This window comes from Oryctolagus cuniculus, chromosome X (genome assembly GCF_051225735.1).
Source record: "Oryctolagus cuniculus isolate XC-2025 breed Fujian yellow rabbit chromosome X, ASM5122573v1, whole genome shotgun sequence".
In the NCBI taxonomy this organism is placed as follows: domain Eukaryota; kingdom Metazoa; phylum Chordata; class Mammalia; order Lagomorpha; family Leporidae; genus Oryctolagus; species Oryctolagus cuniculus.
Window position 1 is genome coordinate 49,105,054 of NC_142888.1, and position 18,059 is coordinate 49,123,112.

General features: G+C 49.5%; 1 protein-coding gene across 1 annotated transcript in view; it reads left to right on the forward strand.

The window, feature by feature from the left end:
- The window catches only part of NALF2 (NALCN channel auxiliary factor 2), a 29,653-nt gene extending 12,062 nt beyond the window's left edge, over positions 1 to 17,591 (forward strand). Inside the window, exons 2-3 of the mRNA XM_051827161.3 lie at positions 14,052 to 14,223; positions 14,604 to 17,591. Coding sequence (XP_051683121.1) covers positions 14,052 to 14,223; positions 14,604 to 14,992 — 561 coding nt within the window. The 3' untranslated portion in view covers positions 14,993 to 17,591. The remainder of the gene's footprint in view (positions 1 to 14,051; positions 14,224 to 14,603) is intronic.
- The last annotated feature ends 468 nt before the right edge of the window (positions 17,592 to 18,059 follow it).

An 18,059-nucleotide genomic window follows, 5' to 3' on the forward strand; every position in this document is an offset into this window, starting at 1 on the left:
AGACATTTGTTTTTCTTATTTATGGCCTATTTGTTTTGCCTCTTCTGTGAATTTTCTGTTTGCGCTTTTTTAATTTTTCTTTTTGATTTATATGTTCTCTTTTATATGTATTAATGACATTAACCTTTCTTCAGTCACGTTTGTGGCAGAGTTTTTCTTCATTTGTTATTGATGTTTTAAGAGCTAAAAGGAGGGAACAGCAAAGAAGGGAACTTTACGGCACTTCATGTACTTTAGCTTATTTCATTCTTACATCTGCCTTATGAAATACATTCATACTATCTCCATTTTACAGAGGATGAGACAGGCTCAGAGAGGTTAAATGACTAGCTCAAGGTTATCCAGCTGGTAGGAATTGGAGCTGGGATTTGAATTCCGGCAGACAATGAGAGTCCGCAATCTGTGTTGGTGTAATTATGCCATAGGTAAAGCTTTGTGCCAGTTGCTTTACAGATACCATTTACAGAAACATAAGGGTAGGTCCTTTTATTCTTTCCATTTTGAAGAAGGAGGAAAGCATGGATCAAGGAAGTCAAGTTTCTTGCCTAAGGTTATATAATTGACAGAGCAGACCTGGGATTGTGACTGCAGGACTGTTTGAGTTTAAAGGTATTTGACCATGTCATACGTGCTGCCTCCCCAGTGGCTTTTTTCTTGGATTCAAACAGAGGCCCAGAGAGGAAAAGTGCTTGACTGGCAGTCACATTGCAATAGCGACAGAATTCCTTCTTTACAGCTGACATCCAAATCCACAGAGCTAGCTAGTGGCAGAGTCAGAATCTGAACCCGGATCTGACTAAGGCTCCATCTGACTGGATCAGTGGCTTCTTGGTGAAGAGCATTGATGGAGTAAGTGAGGATGGGGGGAAGAATGAGAAATTAGGTAGAGTAAATGGCTTCCCTGAGACTTTAATGAAGGATTAGACTCCAGCATCAGAGTTATCCAGAGCAAGGCTGTTCCAGAAGCCCTAATAAAACCTTTGTGCCTCAGATAGCTACCTTCCTTTCAACCAGTTGCCAAAGATCAGAGCAGCAATAGTGAGCCTTGGGCTGTGGGTAGGAAGTTAGTGGTGTGGAAGAAGCAAAGCAGTGTGTGTGTGTGTGTGTGTGTGAGAAGCGGATAAAGACTGCACTGACAGAGGAATGGAAATGATCATTTGTAGCCCCTATTATCTAAGTGCTCCTTCCCTCACATCTACTCAATACAGAATACCTTACTCATATAGAGAATTAACTGAGTAGATTGATTTTAGAAAAACAGCCCCCCACCATGAAAACCTAGAAATATTTCCCCACCGTGACCTGAAATTCCATCAAAAAGAGGTTTGTTTGAGTAACAAGCTTCAGTTGTGGTAGTACATTGAAGAGGCCATCCCAAGGGCAGGATGGTGTACAGGAACTTGGGCACTGAAGTTCAGGAAACATGACTTCAATTTCCAGTTTGAAATCTGTCTTCTCTTGTAGAACAGTTATTAAGACCTTGAACATATTCTTTAATATCCCTCGGAATCTCACCTTCCTCACCTTTGAAACCAAGGAGCCAGGGTCATCATGAAGTATAAATGATATAACACATGGAAATCTCCTAAGAGCACAGAGCCCACAAGATGAAAGGTGCTCAGCAAATGCTAACCACTGCTATCATTGTTGTTGCTGTTGTTGGCTATGGATATTAGGAAAGTTATTTAAACTTTTTGACCCTCACTGTCCTCACCTGTAAAGATGTGTCTCTACATCAAGGGATTTGGGGATTTGATAAGTTAATAAAGGTCAGGGTCAACTGATCAGGACCAAGCCCAGCATACAGAAAGCACTTACTAAATGGTGGCTATTATTATTCTTGACTTCATTAGATGTATTTAATCCAATTGATTGTTTCATGCTCAAATGAGACTCAAACTGCTGAGGTGGGCTGCTTAGGAGTAGGAAAAGCTGATTTGGGAGCAAGAGGTGAAGTGTCTTAGGTGGAGATGGGTAATTAGGAGCCAGAAGGCAACTAGAGAGATTCTAGTGATTGAGAATACAGATATGCTTAGATAGGGGAGGGTAGAGACAGAGGAGGAGATGGAAGGACTCCAAAGTCCTTGATTTACCTCATCACTAGAGACCAAGCACAGCCCACGGTCATCTTTGATGAGGTCTTTGTTCTCTGCAGCTGCCCATCTATCCAGCAAGGCACAGCATTTGGAGGAGGAGATACAGGGGCAGAGAGCTGCCTTCACAGTGACCCCTGCAGAAGGCTAGAGATTGCTGACCAAGCCTGGGCACAAGACTAGTTCTGTGTAGCTAACAGGTGTGCCTGGGAGACCAGAGTATGTGCAGAACAAAGGAAGATACGGTGGTCAGTGTCACACTGGCATCATTCCTGTTGTGACCTGCATAGCCATTATGTGCAGAAGCTCCCAAAGCTCTCTTCTCTGCATCTCAGTTCCTCTCACTTGCTATGGGACCCCCACCCCAGCCCCCATTAGCTCAGTTGGCTTATTAGCTTGCCTTACCCATGTCTACATCCTAGACAGTCGTGATAGAGTAGATGATCCAGGGCAGGGCAGTGAAGGGCCTGGGGCCATGGGGCAGGACAGTGTAGATGGAGTCCAGCAAGGTTTGTCAGGTCACGTCTTGGGGATTTTGTTTTGCTTCTTTGTGAGGTTCATGGTTGCTTATCACCTTGTTTTTAATTTTTGGTTTTATCAAAGCAATATATTCCATAATTTTTACTGATTTACAAGCTACATATCTACATACACATACAAAAACATATCTCTGAACCTCACTCTTTAAACACTTGAAATTTTCTTGCCATTTCTTCTAATATTTACTTCCACATTTATAAATGACATGCCAATATTGTTATTTCTTGATTTTTCTGTTTTAAATATCTGACCATGTGTATATGTGTGTGTATGTATGTATAGATAGAATGTCAAACAAATGCATCTTGGTAGCTTGTACATATCCTTTAAGATATATTCTTTTTCTTAAAGATAGATTTATTGGGGCTGGCATTGTGGCACAGTGGGTTAAGCTACCACTTGTGATGCTGGCACTCCCATAGCAGAGCACCAGTTGGAGGCCAGGACTGCTCCGCTTCCAATCCAGCTCCCTGCTAATGTGCCTTGGAAAGCAGCAGAAGATGGCCCCAGTACTTGGGCCCCTGCCACACACGTGGGAGATCTGGATGGAGTTCCAGGATTCTGGATTTGATCTTGCCCAACTCCAGCCATTGTGACCATTTAGGGAGTGAACCAGCAGATGGAAGACCTATCTCTCTCTCTCTCTCTCTCCCCTTTCACCCCCTCAATCACTCTGCCTTTAAAATAGATAAAAATAAGCTGCTTTCTCAGGTATATTAGCAGGAAGCTGGATGGGAAGCCAGCAGCAGGACATGAAGTGACATTCTGATATGGGATGCCAGCATTGCAAGCAGTAGCTTAATCCACTGCACCACAACATCCCTATGTATATATTATAAATGATACATATAGATCTCAAGACTTATCATTAAAATAGTAGCCCTCTGCTCTGCCCCTGAGCCTCCTTCTTCAGAGTTAAATACTTCCAATTCTTTTAAGTTACTTCCTCTACATTTATAAGTGGCATACCGATATTTTATTTCCTGATTTTTCTGTTTGAAATATCTCTTCACTTTTTTATTTGATTAGAGGAAGGTTTAGCTCTCTTGCTACCAGTGGCACTCTGCATGTACACATGCTTCCCCTCCTCATACACTCTGGATTGGCATATCTCAGTTTCTGGTTTTTAACAGTATTCCATGTTTACATTACTAGGATTATAAATGTTATTTACAGCTGAATAGTGTAGAATTCTGTAATTATATTTCTTTCCTTTGTCAACTTGTTTTCCTGGAGTTAACAATTGCCTCTTTTTTCTATTTGCTTAGTTTTCTATGACTTTTGGCGAAGACATAATCTATTTCTTCATCAGAATTCTAAATTACATGAAAACACATTCATAACCCATTATTTTCTATTTTGGAACTATCCACATTGCTCCAATATGGGCTAGTTTCTGGAAGCCTGGTTTACAAGGACTTGGCAAGCACCTCCATGTGTGCTTACACCTCACTATATAAGAGTGAGCCAGGTTGTGATGTGGTAACAAAAACACACAAAAATGGTTATTTCTTGCTCCCAATACACATCCAAAACAGGTCAGTAGGGAGCATTTGTTCATGAAACCCATTAAAAACCCAAGGTAGTAGAGGGTCCAACTCAACACCGCAGCAGCCAGAGGGAATAGAATAGGGCAAATCATACATCAACAATGAACCTTTCTCCACACAAGTGATCCATGTCAATTCAACTCATACTTCATTGGTCAATGTAAGCCATATGTCCGTACCTAACTTGTAGCCCCCTAACCCTTGATGGCTTCCAACCCTTTATCCACACCCTCCTTCTGAGCATAGTATTATTCAACTGCCTCCTTGACATTTCCTGCTAGCTGACCCACATATACGCATATACCTCCAAATGAACATAACTCAAAACTGAACTCATCCCCTTCACCCCCAAATCTACACCTCCTCCTGTTTTCCCTTCCTTAATAGATGAAGCTATTATTCATCCAGCCACCAAAGCCAGAAGCCTGGAAGTCATCCCAGATCCCTTTCTGTCCCTAATTCCCCAAACCCTATTGATTCTGCCTCCTTGATATCTTTCTCACATCCACCCCTCTTCCCCATTTCTCTTTTCTTAAGAATTATTTTTTTATTTTTTATTTATTTGAAAGGTAGAGTTATAGACAGTGAGAGAGAAAGACAGAGAGAAAGGTCTTCCTTAGTTCACCCCCCAATGGCCATTGAGGCCGGCGCGCTGCATCTGGTGCACTGCGCTGATCCAGAGCCAGGAGTCAGTTGCTTCTTCCTGGTCTCTCATGCGGGTGCAAGGTCCAAGTACTTGGGCCATCCTCCACTGCCCTCCCAGCCACAGCAGAGAGCTGGACTGGAAGAGGAACAGCCGGGACTAGAACCCGGCGCCCATATGGGATGCCAGCGCTGCAGGCAGAGGATTAACCAAGTGAGCCACGGCACTGGCCCCTATTTATTTATTTGTTTGTTTGTAAAGCAAAGTTACAGAGGCGGAGGGGGAGAGAGAGGAGGAAGAGAGAAAGGTCTTCCATCCACTGGGTCACTCTCCAAATGGCCACTATGGGCAGGGCTGGGCCAGGCCAAGCCTAAGCCAGGAGTTTGGAACTCCATTGAGGTCTTTCCAAGTGTATCAGTAGGGAGCTGTATCTGAAGCAGAGCAGCCAGGACATGAACTGGTACCCACATGGGATGGTAGTGTCACAGGTCGAGGCTTAACCCATCATGCCACACCACCAGCTCCTTCTCTGTTTCTTAATTCTGCTGCCGCTGCCTATGTCGAGATGTTCTTCTCTCAGATTGTTGCAATAGTCTCCTGACTGATTTCCCTACCTCCAGTATTGATGCCTATGCCATCATCCACTTTCAGACAGAAATCGGAAAAAGTCACCACAGAGTTGTTTTAAAACCCATTAGAGGCTCTCCATTCCCTGTATGTTGAAGCCCAGATCCTCCTCAGCATCCAGAGCATATTATGTTATGGCCGTGACCTTCCTCTGTAGCCTCATCCCCATTGTGTCCCCCTTTGCACCCTTTCACTATGCTGAACAACTATATACAGTACCTGAACCCAGCACTATTTCACACCTCCCAGCCTTTGTGCCTACTGATACCTTTACAGGCAGTACACTTATTCCCTCCCTTGTCCAGCTAAATTCACCTGGATTCACTTCTTCCAAGCCCCTAACTCAAGCTTACTCCACGTGGAGATGTTTTCCTGTTCTTCAGCTCTCAAAACAGTTGATCACTCTTTTCTTCATGCTACCACTGTACCAAGTCCATGATACTTATCACAGTGACTTGTAATAATTGATTCATACGGGTCTTCCCCTGCTTCTTGAAAAATAGGAATCTTGTCTTACCCATCTCCAGTATCTGTAGCTCACAACACAGTGCCAGGCACTCGGAAGATGTCCAGGTAGTATTTGCATTAACAAACGAACGAGCAGACCGGTTTCAGAGAAGTCTACTAATACCTACATGGTTGGCAAGTGGTGACCAGAAGGCAACTGTTTTGTAGGACCCCAGAAGAGCTAGTAAGAGTCAGGAGTGAAGCCACAGGGAGATATCATCGCAACTCAAAAGAAGGAAGAACTTCTTGGCCTGCTAGAGCTGTCTGAAGACATGGGCTGCCCCAGGACAGAGTGAGCTCCCTGTGACAAGGTTCACGGTCAGAAGCTGCTTAGCACTTGGCTGCGATGTTCAAGTGGAAATTCCAACAGCAGATTAGGGTGCTCGAGTGGTAACTGTCATGATCCTTTCCATTCTGAAGCAGTCATAAACCAAGAGTTTAAAAAACAACCACCACCACCACCTCTGGCCAAGCCTGACCCACCCAGCTACTGTCACTTGAGGAGATCCTGCCTCCTTAATATATTTCTCACATTCACACCCTCACAGCCACTTTTTGGGAGGCCCTCTGGAGCTGTGCTGGCTCTAGATTCTCACCTACCTCTCAAGTCACCTCCCCTGCCTTTCCTTAAGGCCAGGCCACTTTGACTCATGACTGCTCAGTCTGAGAAGCAGGACAGCTGTTGCTTATTTTTTTTACAACCACTTAAGTAAAGCCCTGTCATCCACCTGGATTTACCCTTTAATGCCGGTAATCCCAGCTGTATTCTGCCAGTCCCAAGGAACTGCTGCTGTCTCCAGAGTTATGTTCATGATCTCCTTTCCTCTGGTTCAGGAGGCTAAGTTTGACCTTACCCTGTTCTGATTCAACTCTCTGAAAGTCCAGTTGTGCTGATGGATGCAATGAAAAGAGGCATCAGGTTAGCAGTCAGGGCACCTTCCTTCTAACCCTGGGTCCTAGCTACTTTCCTGCATGTGTCTGACTTGGCTAAGCCATCCTCCTTCCCTGGGCATCATTTTTCCCTGGAGGGTAGAGTGCTTACCTGCATATTATGGTGTCTGTGGACAAGCCCAGCCCAGATGACTGCTTTGCTGCCAAATGCCATGGCTGCAGCTCCTGGCCAAGGGTCCCAGGGGTACATTAAGAAGAAAAGCAGCCATGGAGAGAAGGTCTACAGGGAGGATTTGGAAGGAGAAACAGGCCCGAGGGAAGGAAGCGTGTTTGAATACGAGAAGGAAACTGCTTACTTCCTGGTTGGCAAGAACTGAAGCTCTCTTCCCTGGAAGATTTTCTAGCCCCAAAGCCAAAGAGCTCAGGAAGGCTTCCTGTTTCTAAAATTTGTGGCCCCAAGTCCCGGATTTGGAGTTCGACAGTGTGCGTGCACGCAGCACTCTGGACAAGTCAGGCACTTCTTGCCAGTGGAGAGTGAGAGATGAGAATGCCCTGGCCAGGGCTGCAAGCCAAGGAGCCGGAAGGTTAGGCCCTCCATGTCCTCTCACTCCTCCCCAAACTGGTAACTGCAGAGCCCAGGAGGAATGGGGATCCCCCTGTATCGCCCTTCCCGTTTCAGGGATGGCTCTGCAGCCCTGCTGGGAGGAGGGGTGGGAATAGCCTTCCCAGGTTCCTTTTTGGGTTAATTGGTGTTCCCTCTAGTTACTCCCTGCTTCCTTCCCCTCCCAGTTCCCATAGCAACTGGGCTGTAGCAGCCAGAACTTGATTGAGCCCAGCAGTGGCCCGACAGAGTCGGGGAAAAGAGGGCAGTGCCAGGTCAAGGCTGCCCACCTCACCCATCCCCTGCTGCTACCTCAAGAGCCTAAAATACCTCAGCTCAGAGGGCAGGGACGATGGAGAATCCCTTGCTGCCAGGGCTCAAGTTTGAATATCCTGAAACCCCAAAGCAGGCCTGAATCGCTGCAGCATTTCTCCCCCGAGCCGCGCCCGGTGTCCTGCCCATGAGTTTAGAATGTTCCGTGGCTGGGAGGATTGTTCAGTGGCAAGAACCCTAGAGTCAAAGGCAGGAAGGCAGGTTTCAAGTTCCTCTCTTCCCCTCTGTCACTTTATTATGTGGACAACTTCTCCCCCACCCTCCCCTTTCTGAGCCTCAGTTTTCCTGTCTATAAAATGGTGCAATAGAACTTAGCTGATGGTTCTTCACCTGGCTGTGGACAAGGTGTTTGGCGAGACTGGATGTGTGGGTCCCACGTATGAGCATTCAGATATAGTCAATGTGGGGTGTGAAGCGAGGCAGGCCGGAGTATTTTTCAAAAGCTCTCTGAGTGGTTCCCATCTGGAGGGCAAAAGGTCTCCACCGGGCTCCCAACTGACTGTTATCTGGGTCTGAAACATTTCTTCCTTTTCCCTACATGCCCTACCTCCAAGAAGTCCCACTCCTAAGCTTGGCCTTCCTGGATCTTTCTCATCTTCATAGGTGACAATTCCAAGGCCCCCTGTGACTACCCACGCAACCTGGCTCCCTGCTGAGACAGGGCAAACTGCCTAGGCCTGAATAGGGAACAGGACTATAGCGGATAAGGTGGCCTTTTTGTCCACATGGGAGCACTGAAGAGTCAGACCTTTCATCTGAGAAGGACCCCAGGCCACATGTGAAGCATGTGGGTCGGCAGTAGCCTCAGCCAGCTGGCTGGGGCGCCAAGGAGTTGGATTACCTCTGAGCCCGGTGTAGCTCTTCTTCCTCCATTCCCCTCATTAGCTCCTTGCCTGTTCCTGCCTCACCACCCACAGGCCTGGTGTCCTCCCCAGGCAATCTGCTCACCCACTTGTTGCCATGGTGACTCTGGCTGGGGGTGTGGAGACTGAGAGGGGGGTCGTCTAATTAAGGAGAAAGGCCTCACTCCAAACTGTCAGGCCACCCCTCTCCCCTGTCCCCCTCACCCCCAACTGCCCCTCTCTCCTTCCCTCCCTCCCCCCAGAAACAGATGAGAGGGGTGCCCAGCCTCCATCCACTGGGGCCTCCTCACCTAGGGAGCAGGAACACTGAACTGGAAGAGGCTACAGAGAATCACCCAGAGACCCCTGAGCCCACCACTGGGCACAGAGGGAGCGATTCCACACAGTTTGAGCTGACAGTGCAGTGGCTGCGGGCCCAGGAAACAGAGATGGGGGCAGTGGCTGTGGACAGAGACTCATCTTAGCATTCTGGAGCCCGAAAGATGGAGGGGAACCTCCGAAATGCTGGAGCCCTTAGTTCTTGTGATTTTATTTTCTTTCTTGCCTTATTTTCATTCTGTTTCCTTTCTTCTGCTCTTATCCCTCCTTCTTTACTGTGCATTCTTTTTTAAAAGAAGATTTATTTATTTGTTTATAAGTCAGAGAGAGAAAGAGAGAGAGAGAGAGAGAGAGAGAGAGATCTTCCACTGGTTCATGCTCCAAATGGTCACAATCGCCAGGACTAGGTCAGCCTGAAGCCAGGGACTAGGAAATCCATCCAGGTCTCCCACATGGGTGGGAGGGGCCCAAGTATTTGGGCCATCTTCTGCTGTCTTCACAAGTAGAGCAGCCGAGACACGAACCAGCATTCACATGGGATGCCGGCATCACAAGCAATAGCTTAACCTGCTATGCCACAACGCCAGCCCCAACCTTGCATTCTTATACTCCCAACTTTATCATCCACCCTATTCTTTCTTATCCACCCCCTGCTTGTTCTTACCTTTCTTTTTTAAAATTCTGATTTGTTTATTTATTTCTTTGAAAGGCAGAAACACAGAGGCAGACAGATCTTTCATTCACTGATTCACTCCCCAAATGCCCACAACAGCCTGGGTTAGAGCAGGCTGAAGCTCACAGCCAGGAATTCAGTCGAGATCTCCCACATGGGTGGCAAAAACCCAAATACTTGGACCATCACCTGCTGACTCACAGGGGTGTGTATTAGCAAGAAGTTGGACCTTAAGTGGACCTAGGACTTGAACTAGAGCCCAGGGACTCTAATAAGGGATGTATGTATCCCAGGCAGGGAACTAACTGCTGTGCCAGAGTCTGCCCTACACCTGCTCTGTTTTACCCTCTTACTCCACTGACACTGTCTCTTAGCCCTTAATGCCCGCTTTTACCACCATCTTCTGCCCCTCCAGCTCTCTCTTACCCTCTCTCTTAACTGTCACCTGTTCTGTTTTACACTCAGTTTACTCCCTTCTCATTCCTTTGCACATACCTTTTATCCCAGTAATTTCATGCCTAGGAATTTATATAAAAAGACTGGACACAAATGTGAGAGAGGTGTGTGCACAATGACATCCACTAGAGCATTGTTCATAGCAGTGGCAACTCGGAAACAAATGACCCGCAGCCGGGAGATCGGGACCCTTTCCATTACATTCAGAGAAAATGTTTCTGTTGTCTTAGCACACCATGCATTTGCTTACCTCCATGCCTTTGGTTAGACCACTGCCTCAACCTCAAATGCCCTTTTGCCTCATGTCTACCCATACCATCTAGAGTCCTACTTTGAGCCCAAGATCAATTATTATCCCCTCACTGAAATTTCTCTCAGCTCCCTTACTCGCTTTGCTCCCCTGGCCCATGATTTGACCTCTCCTGTAGTACAAATCGTATACCCTATTTGCTAGTTAGATCTCTTCTGCCCATGAAACTGGAATTCCTGTGAGAGTGAGACATGGCCACATTTGCTTGTTCTGTTCTTTCAGTCAACAGAGCTTTTCATGTATGTTGTGCTGAGTGCACAGTTACGACAAACCAATGTCTGCAAATGTGCAACTCACATTTTAGTGGGATTGACAGAAAACAAAGATGCAGGCCAAGTAACATTTGTGGCAAAGAAACAATTAAGGGAAAGGGGATAATGAGGGTGGCAGGAGTGGTCAGGGAGGACCTCTCTGAAGAGCAGCTATTTAAACTGAGTCTGGAAAGATAAGAAAGATCCAGCCATGCCAAGTGGGGAGGGGGGCTGGGGAGCATTCCAGGCCAAGAGAACAGCATTGCCAAGGCCCTGAGGTGGGAAGAAGTAGGGCATGTTCAGGGAAAAGAATGAAATCCTCTGGAGCATGAGGAGCTTAAGGGGGTGGATAAGAAAATGAGGTTGGAGAGAGAGAGAGAGAGAGAGAGAGAGAGAGAGAGATGTAGGGGCTTGAAGTCTGCGGTGCAAAGTTCAGGTTTTAGTCTAAATACATTGAAGGGTTTGGAGCAAGGGAGTAAGTAATGTGATCTGATTGCAATTTGAGACTTCTCTCACTCCCCTGTGGGCAGTGGATTGGAAAGAGCAAGAGCAGAGGTGGTGAGGCCAGATCGGAACCTGTCATCCAGGTAAGAGATGATCGAGGCCTGTCTACAAGGTGCACCCATGGAGCTACATTTGACGTGGCTGGCTGACAGACTGGCTGTGGAGATACAGGGAAAGACAGGGATGAAGGCTGACATGTAGGGGTTTCCTGGCACTTACTCCAACAGGCAAGACTTGAGTCTGAGGGCAGATTTGAGATTTAAAAAAAAATCAAGAACTACATGTCAAAAATTAGAGCATGTTTCATTTGAGATGCCTAAGGGCTACCAGTGTCCCAGCTAATGCTTTTTGTTCCTTGGGGAATTGATTTGCACCACAAGCCCCTCACCACTGCCACCACCACCGTTGCTTTGATGACAGCCAGTGTGGCACTGCGTTGCCACAGTCCTTGTTGGCAGCAGTTATTTGTAGTTTAGTGAAAGTGCTTAAAATCAGTGCAGGTGGGGCCAGCGCTGTGGCATAGCGGGTAAAGCCGCCGCCTCCAGTGCCGGCATCCCATATGGGCACCAATTTGAATCCCAACTGCTCCACTTCCAATCCAGCTCTCTGCTATGGACTGGGAAAGCAGTAGAAGATGGCCCAAGTCCTTGGGTCCCTGTATCCATATGGGAGACCCAGAAGAAGCTCCTGGCTTCAGATTGGCACAGCTCCACCTGTTGCGGCTTGTGGCCATTTGGGGAGTGAACCAGTGGATGGAGGACCTCTCTCTGTACCTCTGCCTCTCTCTCTCTTTGTGACTCTGCCTTTCAAATTAATTAATTAATTTTAAATAAAAAATCAGTGCAGGAACTGTGACAGAGTTCTTCTTTTTTGTTTTTTTAAAGATTTATTTTATTTATTCAAAAGAGTCACACACACACACACACACACACAGAGAGAGAGAGAGAGAGAGAGGTCTTCCATCCACTGGTTCACTACCCAATTGACCACAATAGCCAGAGCTGCGCCGATCCGAAGCCAGGAGCCAGGAGCTTCTTCCGGGTGTCCCATGCTGGTGCAGGGGCCCAAGCACTTGGACCATCTTCTACTGCTTTCCCAGGCCATAGCAGATGGGATGCGGAGCAGCCGGGACTCGAACTGGCACCCATATGGGATGCTAGCACTTTTGGTGGCGGCTTTACCCACTACGCCACAGCGCTGGCCCTGACAGAGTTTTTCTAAGTCTTGGACCTTTGTTCAAAACCACAGATTCCCAAGCCCTCCTCAGTCCTCTGGAAACCAAACTGGAGGGGAGGCATCTGAATATTGAACAAACACCCCAGGGCCTTCTGCGGCACACTGTGAAATGTGACAACCGCTGCTGTGGGGAGCAACTCTGAAGCTGCGGGGAACCCCTGAGCCCCAGGGCCGATAGTCACCTGGGCACCCTGTTAGCACACAAGTGCTGACCTGGCAGACTGAGAGTCTGTATTTCTCACTAGCTTGTAGATGATTGAGACATTACTGGTCCAGGTGCACTTTGAGTAGCAAGGAGCTAGATCAGTGGGTCTCAACAGGAGATGATTTTTGCTCCCCTACAGGGAACATCTGACAAGAGCTGGAAACATGTTTTGGTTGTCACAATGGGGAACTGGGGAGAATGCTATTGACTTCTAGCAGGTAGAGGCCAGGGATGCTGCCCAGAGCAGAGGACTGCCCCCACAACAAAGAATTATCCAGCCCCAAATGTCAGTAACATCACTGCCAGAAGCACTGGGCTTGATGATGGCCAGGGCATGGAGCAGGCCTTGGCCACGGTGGGCTAGGAGAGGGCCAAGAGTAGAGTATACCAGTGACATGAAACTGCAAAGCAAAGATGCCAGGTGAAATATGGCAGAGTCCATGATGTCTGCTCCACACCAAAGGCAGAGTTACAGATTGAGAGAGGCAGAGACAGAGAGAAAGGTCTTCCATCTGCTGGGTCACTCCTAAAATGGCCTCAATGGTGGGAGCTGGGCAGTTCTGAAGCCAGGAGCTTCTTCCAGCTCTCCCACGTTGGTGCAGGGGCCCAAACACTTGGGCCATCTTTCACTGCCTTCCTAGGCTGTTAACAAAGTGCTGGATTGGAAGAGTAGCAGCCAGGTCTTGAACTGGTGCCCACATGGGATGCCTGTATTGCATGCAGAGCCTTAACCCAGTACAGCACAAACCGGCCCCTCTGTTTCTATTAAAAGCAACCCCTCACATTTGCATTGCACTTTAGAGTTTCCAAAACATTTTCATATGTGCCATATTATTTGCTCCACACAACACCCTAATAAGCTAGAGCATGGATTACTCTCTCCAACTCTTTCTTGACTTTAGAAATCTAACACCATCAACCAAAGAAATGTTCATGGAATTGAATGGAATTGAAATTTGCATCATTGTATATATGCATGTATGTATGTATGTGTATATATATACACATATATATGTACAAGTGAAATATATATATATATATATATATATATATATATATATATATATATAGTGGGGCAAGTCAGGACATCTCTTTGGACCAACTGTAAAGTGACAGGGTTGGATGGAACAGTTAGGGAGGTTCCTTCCAGCTCTCACGTAGGAGTAATTTTGTGATTTTTTTTTTTTTTTTTTTTTTTTTTTTTTTGCCAATGAGCAACTTCTAAGTTTTGGATGACTGTAGATGGAGGGAGTCCTGGCTATGACAGGAGATCTTAGGGTAGTGTTTAGGGGCCTTGATGCAAACATTTCTTCCTGTTCACCCCTGGAGAGGATTGCAGAGTTAGGTTAATGAAGCTGCCTGGAGAGACCACAGGACACTCTCCCCCCACTTCTCCTTTGAGATGGGAAGGGACAGGCATATGAGCTGATGCTCTTTCCTCTCCCTACAGGCTGTGTACAAGGCCTGGCTGTGCTCAGAATACTTCAGCGTGACCCAGCAGGAATGCCAGCGCTGGGTGCCCTGCAAGCAATACTGCCTGGAGGTGCAGACCCGGTGCCCTTTTATCCTCCCTGACAATGAAGAAATGGTGTACGGAGGGCTCCCTGGATTTATCTGTACAGGTAAAGGCAGGGCGCTGGGAAAGGGGGAGGAGGCTGGGGACCCAGGGAAGGCGGCAGCTCTGAAGAGTGGGAGCAGGGAGGACAAGGGCAGACACACTAGCAGCCCGATGGCTGGAGCAGTGGGGCGTGAGGTCCCCAGGTTGGGACAGGCTCAAGTAGACTAGGAAAAAAAGTAAAGACCAGAGTGGCCAGCTCTACCCAGAACACACTCAGCCAGAGAAACTGGCTGAGTTCCTCCGGAGAGAAGGGCTGCAAAAGCAACAGCGCTGAGGGCCGGGGGGAAGAGGCTCAGAGAAAGCTTTGAAAAATCTCCTCTCCAGGTAAGGCCTAGCCACCAGCCCCCTGAACACCCCGTCCACCCCTTCCTTATCCGTTGGCAGGGTTGCTGGATACTTCACCAAAGCGGCCGGAAACCAAGTGCTGTGACGTGCAGTGGGTCTCCTGTGAGTCGGAAAAGAAGAAGTTCAAGGAGACTGAGGCCCCCAACACCCACCACCAGCAATTCCATCACTCCTATTTCCACCACTACCACCCACAGTACCACCACTACCACCCCCGCCATGACCCCCCAGGCCGCGTCAGCCACAAGCCCTCCCTGCTGACGGTCTCTGGGGGCTCACGCCTCAGCCCCAGTAGGATCCGGCTCTGTGTCCTTGTGCTCATGCTCCTCCATACCGTGGTGTCCTTCTCCAGCAACCAGGGTGGTGGTGGGGGACTGGGGCTGGAGACACTGCCTGCCCTGGAGGAGGGCCTCCCACGGGAAGAGTGACAGCATGGAGGGAGGACAGATCTCCACCACCCACTGGCATCAGCTGCAGCCCCCCCAGGTGGGGGGGAGAGGGAGCTCCTCCCATGGGGGATGTAGGACTAGGTGGGGGAGTGGGGGGTGGGGGGAGAAGGGGGACCACACATCCCTCCCAGTCTGCCCCCCTGCCCCAAAAAGCAGCTCCAACAGAACGGCCACAGGGCCCCCCAGGAAGCTGCGCAACTCACCCAGGAGAAAAAGGCAGGAGCAGCAGGTGCCCCCTCCCAGGCCTCCATTGATTGGGGGTTAGCAAAAAAATGGGAGGGGGGAGCAGGGGCTGGAAACGTTCCACCCCTGCCGAGAGCCCTGACCCCAGGGGAGGAGGCTGCTCACCCAGCCTCAGCCCTGCAGGGAATGTTGGGGGGCACAGAGGGGAGAAGCTCTTTCCCCCCTCTCCGCGTTCCTTTTGTTGCCAAGATCCTTAATTCCCTCCTGCCCATATCCCTACAGGCGTCGGCAGACAGCGCAACGGCCCTCCTGCCACATCAGCGCACCTCGGCCCACGTGGGGCCGGCACAGGGGAAGCAGCGGGCTGGCTGGGTGATGAGGTACGCCCAGTTGCAGCTAGGTTGGGGGCCCCAGTTAAGCTGTCTCCCAGCACCCTTGGCAACAGGGGGTTGGGGTGGGGTTAGGAATGGGGCCCAGAATGAGTGGCGAAAGAGAGTGAAGCTCAGGAAGCGAGAGAAGAAAGGAGAGATGTGGACACGGGGCTGGGAGAGATAGCCAAGTGGGTCGTGGCTGGCCTGGCATTGGGGAGGTGGACTGAGCAGTGCTGAGGTGTGATCTAAGAACTGCCGGCCAAACGAGAGAGTGGTAGAAGGAGATCTCTGGGAGGGGGGAAGAGCCCAGGAACTGAGTTGTTGGACCTCAGAAACAGGAGGCTTGAGGGCACGTGGTTCGACTGCCGCTGTCTGAAGGGCCATATCTTACAGAAGGTGCACACACTCCCAAGGGCCGCTCTTGCCCTGGAGATCTTGGCCTTGGGGCCAAAGACCTTTCCATTTCCCATCTCCATGGGGAGGAGGGACTTAAACCCAAGTGGGTCAGGCCTGGCCTGGGTCCTCATACTCCCCCATCTTGTCCTAGCCCAGGCCTCCATGAAGGAGAATCTGGTGGCCCTGCCCCAGAGTTCTCCAGAGATGAGCCTTCCCCCATCCCCATTCCTGTCCCCATCCCCAGCCTACCAAAGAGTATTCATCCCTTCCCATCCTTGATCCCAATTGTGGAACAACCAGACTCCTTCTCACCCTGTAGCGGGTCCCTTGCTCCAGTCACCCCACACCCCTTCCTGGAGAAAAGTCCAGAGACTGGCAAGAGGGCCCTTTGCCTCGAGACAACGCGCTGTCATCCCTGGGAGGAGAGACTTGAGCCGATTGGCTGGGCTAGAGGGCTGGATTGGAGAAGCAGCGAGAGTCCCTTGGGCGTCATCAGCCTGGCACTGGTCCGCTGGGAGAGGGAGGCCATATTGCCTGGGATATCCAAAAGCCAATGAGAGTCAGTGAGGAAGAGAGCCGGAACTATGTTCCTGATACAGGCCCTTCTAGGCCCTTCTAGGATCTGGTGCGAGCGAGCAAGTGAGCGAAGGTGAGGGGCAGACTTGGAGCTGCATTAGAATGAAACCAGGAAGGGGACTTGGGGAAGGGGAGAACTGGCCTTGATTGACTTAGCAATGAATGGGGGGCCTCCCTAGTGAAGAGGACGTCACACAAGGGCCTTGGCTAGGTCCCAAATAGGGTCGGCAAGCCTGGGGAGTCCCTCCCTGCCAGTTTTCTCATTTTCTCACAACCTGCCCTCCCCACCCCCACTCCCGTGCCCTGCCCACACCCTCCCCTATTTAGGCCCTCAGCACTTCGGGCCTGGCCACATACCCCACCCCTAGAGTGCTCTTTTCAGCTGGGGAGGGGAAGAGGTGCTGGCTCCTTTCCAGACATGCTTATGTGTTAAGTGAAGGGGCAGGTGCTTGGGCTCCAGAGAGACCCTAGGTACTGCCTTCTAACTCCTGCATCCTCAGGAGGGGAAAAGGGACTGGGAAGTAAAGGGGGGACCACACGGCCCCAGGGAAATGGACCCTTGGAGACTCCCATCCTCTCGTCCCCTTCACCAAGTGCCCAGGAGACCCCTGGCTCAGACCAGCCCAAGGCCTTGCCCAGTGGCAGGGGAAAGGGGCACCACACTCCACCTCAAAGTCATTTGACTGCCCCCATCCGCCCCACCTCCCTGATCTTCCACCACCTCTCCGGCTGCCCCTGCCCTCCACCGCAGGCAGCAGAGCCGGGCAGCTTTCTTACGCCATTTTCTACACTGTGCTTCATGAGTAGGACTTTCTTGCACTAGTTCCTATGACTGAGTCTCCAAGCTGGTTTCCTAGTAGTCCCCCGTCCCTTCCTCCCTCACCAGCTATGATTCAGTTGTCTCTCCCCTTCCCTTCATTCCTTTATCCCTGCCTCTGTGTTTCAGTGAGAGTCTCTGTGTGTGTACTGCTTTCCGTTTTGTTGCATTGTGGGGCAGAGGCCTCTCTGCTCTTGTTTAATCCCATAAAGAAATAAATGGTAAGACTTGATGATAACCCTCCCTTGCTGGCTTTGTTCTGTGGCGTTGAGCTGGCTGCCCTAGGAAACAATCTACGTATGGCTTGGAGAAGGGGTGGGACCAGAGGATAATGATCCCGTCCCTGGCCCTGCTCCTTGGTGGTGGGGGCACGGATAAACTCTGTAGTAGGCTGTTCTTCACAGAGAAACACAAAGCCAACTGCCTGCTGGGATCAGGCAGATAACTGTAAGGAGGCGGGTGGGCAGGGCTGGGGGAAAAGGGCAGAGCACATGAAAAGGGGGCAACTCTAGCCCTGGCTGGTCTTGTTTCCAGGCCTTCTCATTCTTCAGGGAAAGTCAGGACTCAGGATGTGGATGGGAAGCCTCCCAACTCTTGATTGCTGGCTCAAGTCTAAAAGCAAACCAACCACCTACCTCCATGTGGGCTAAATGTCTGCCAGCCGCGCATGACCTGGGGAGTGCCAGTCGTGTGCCTTTGCCGC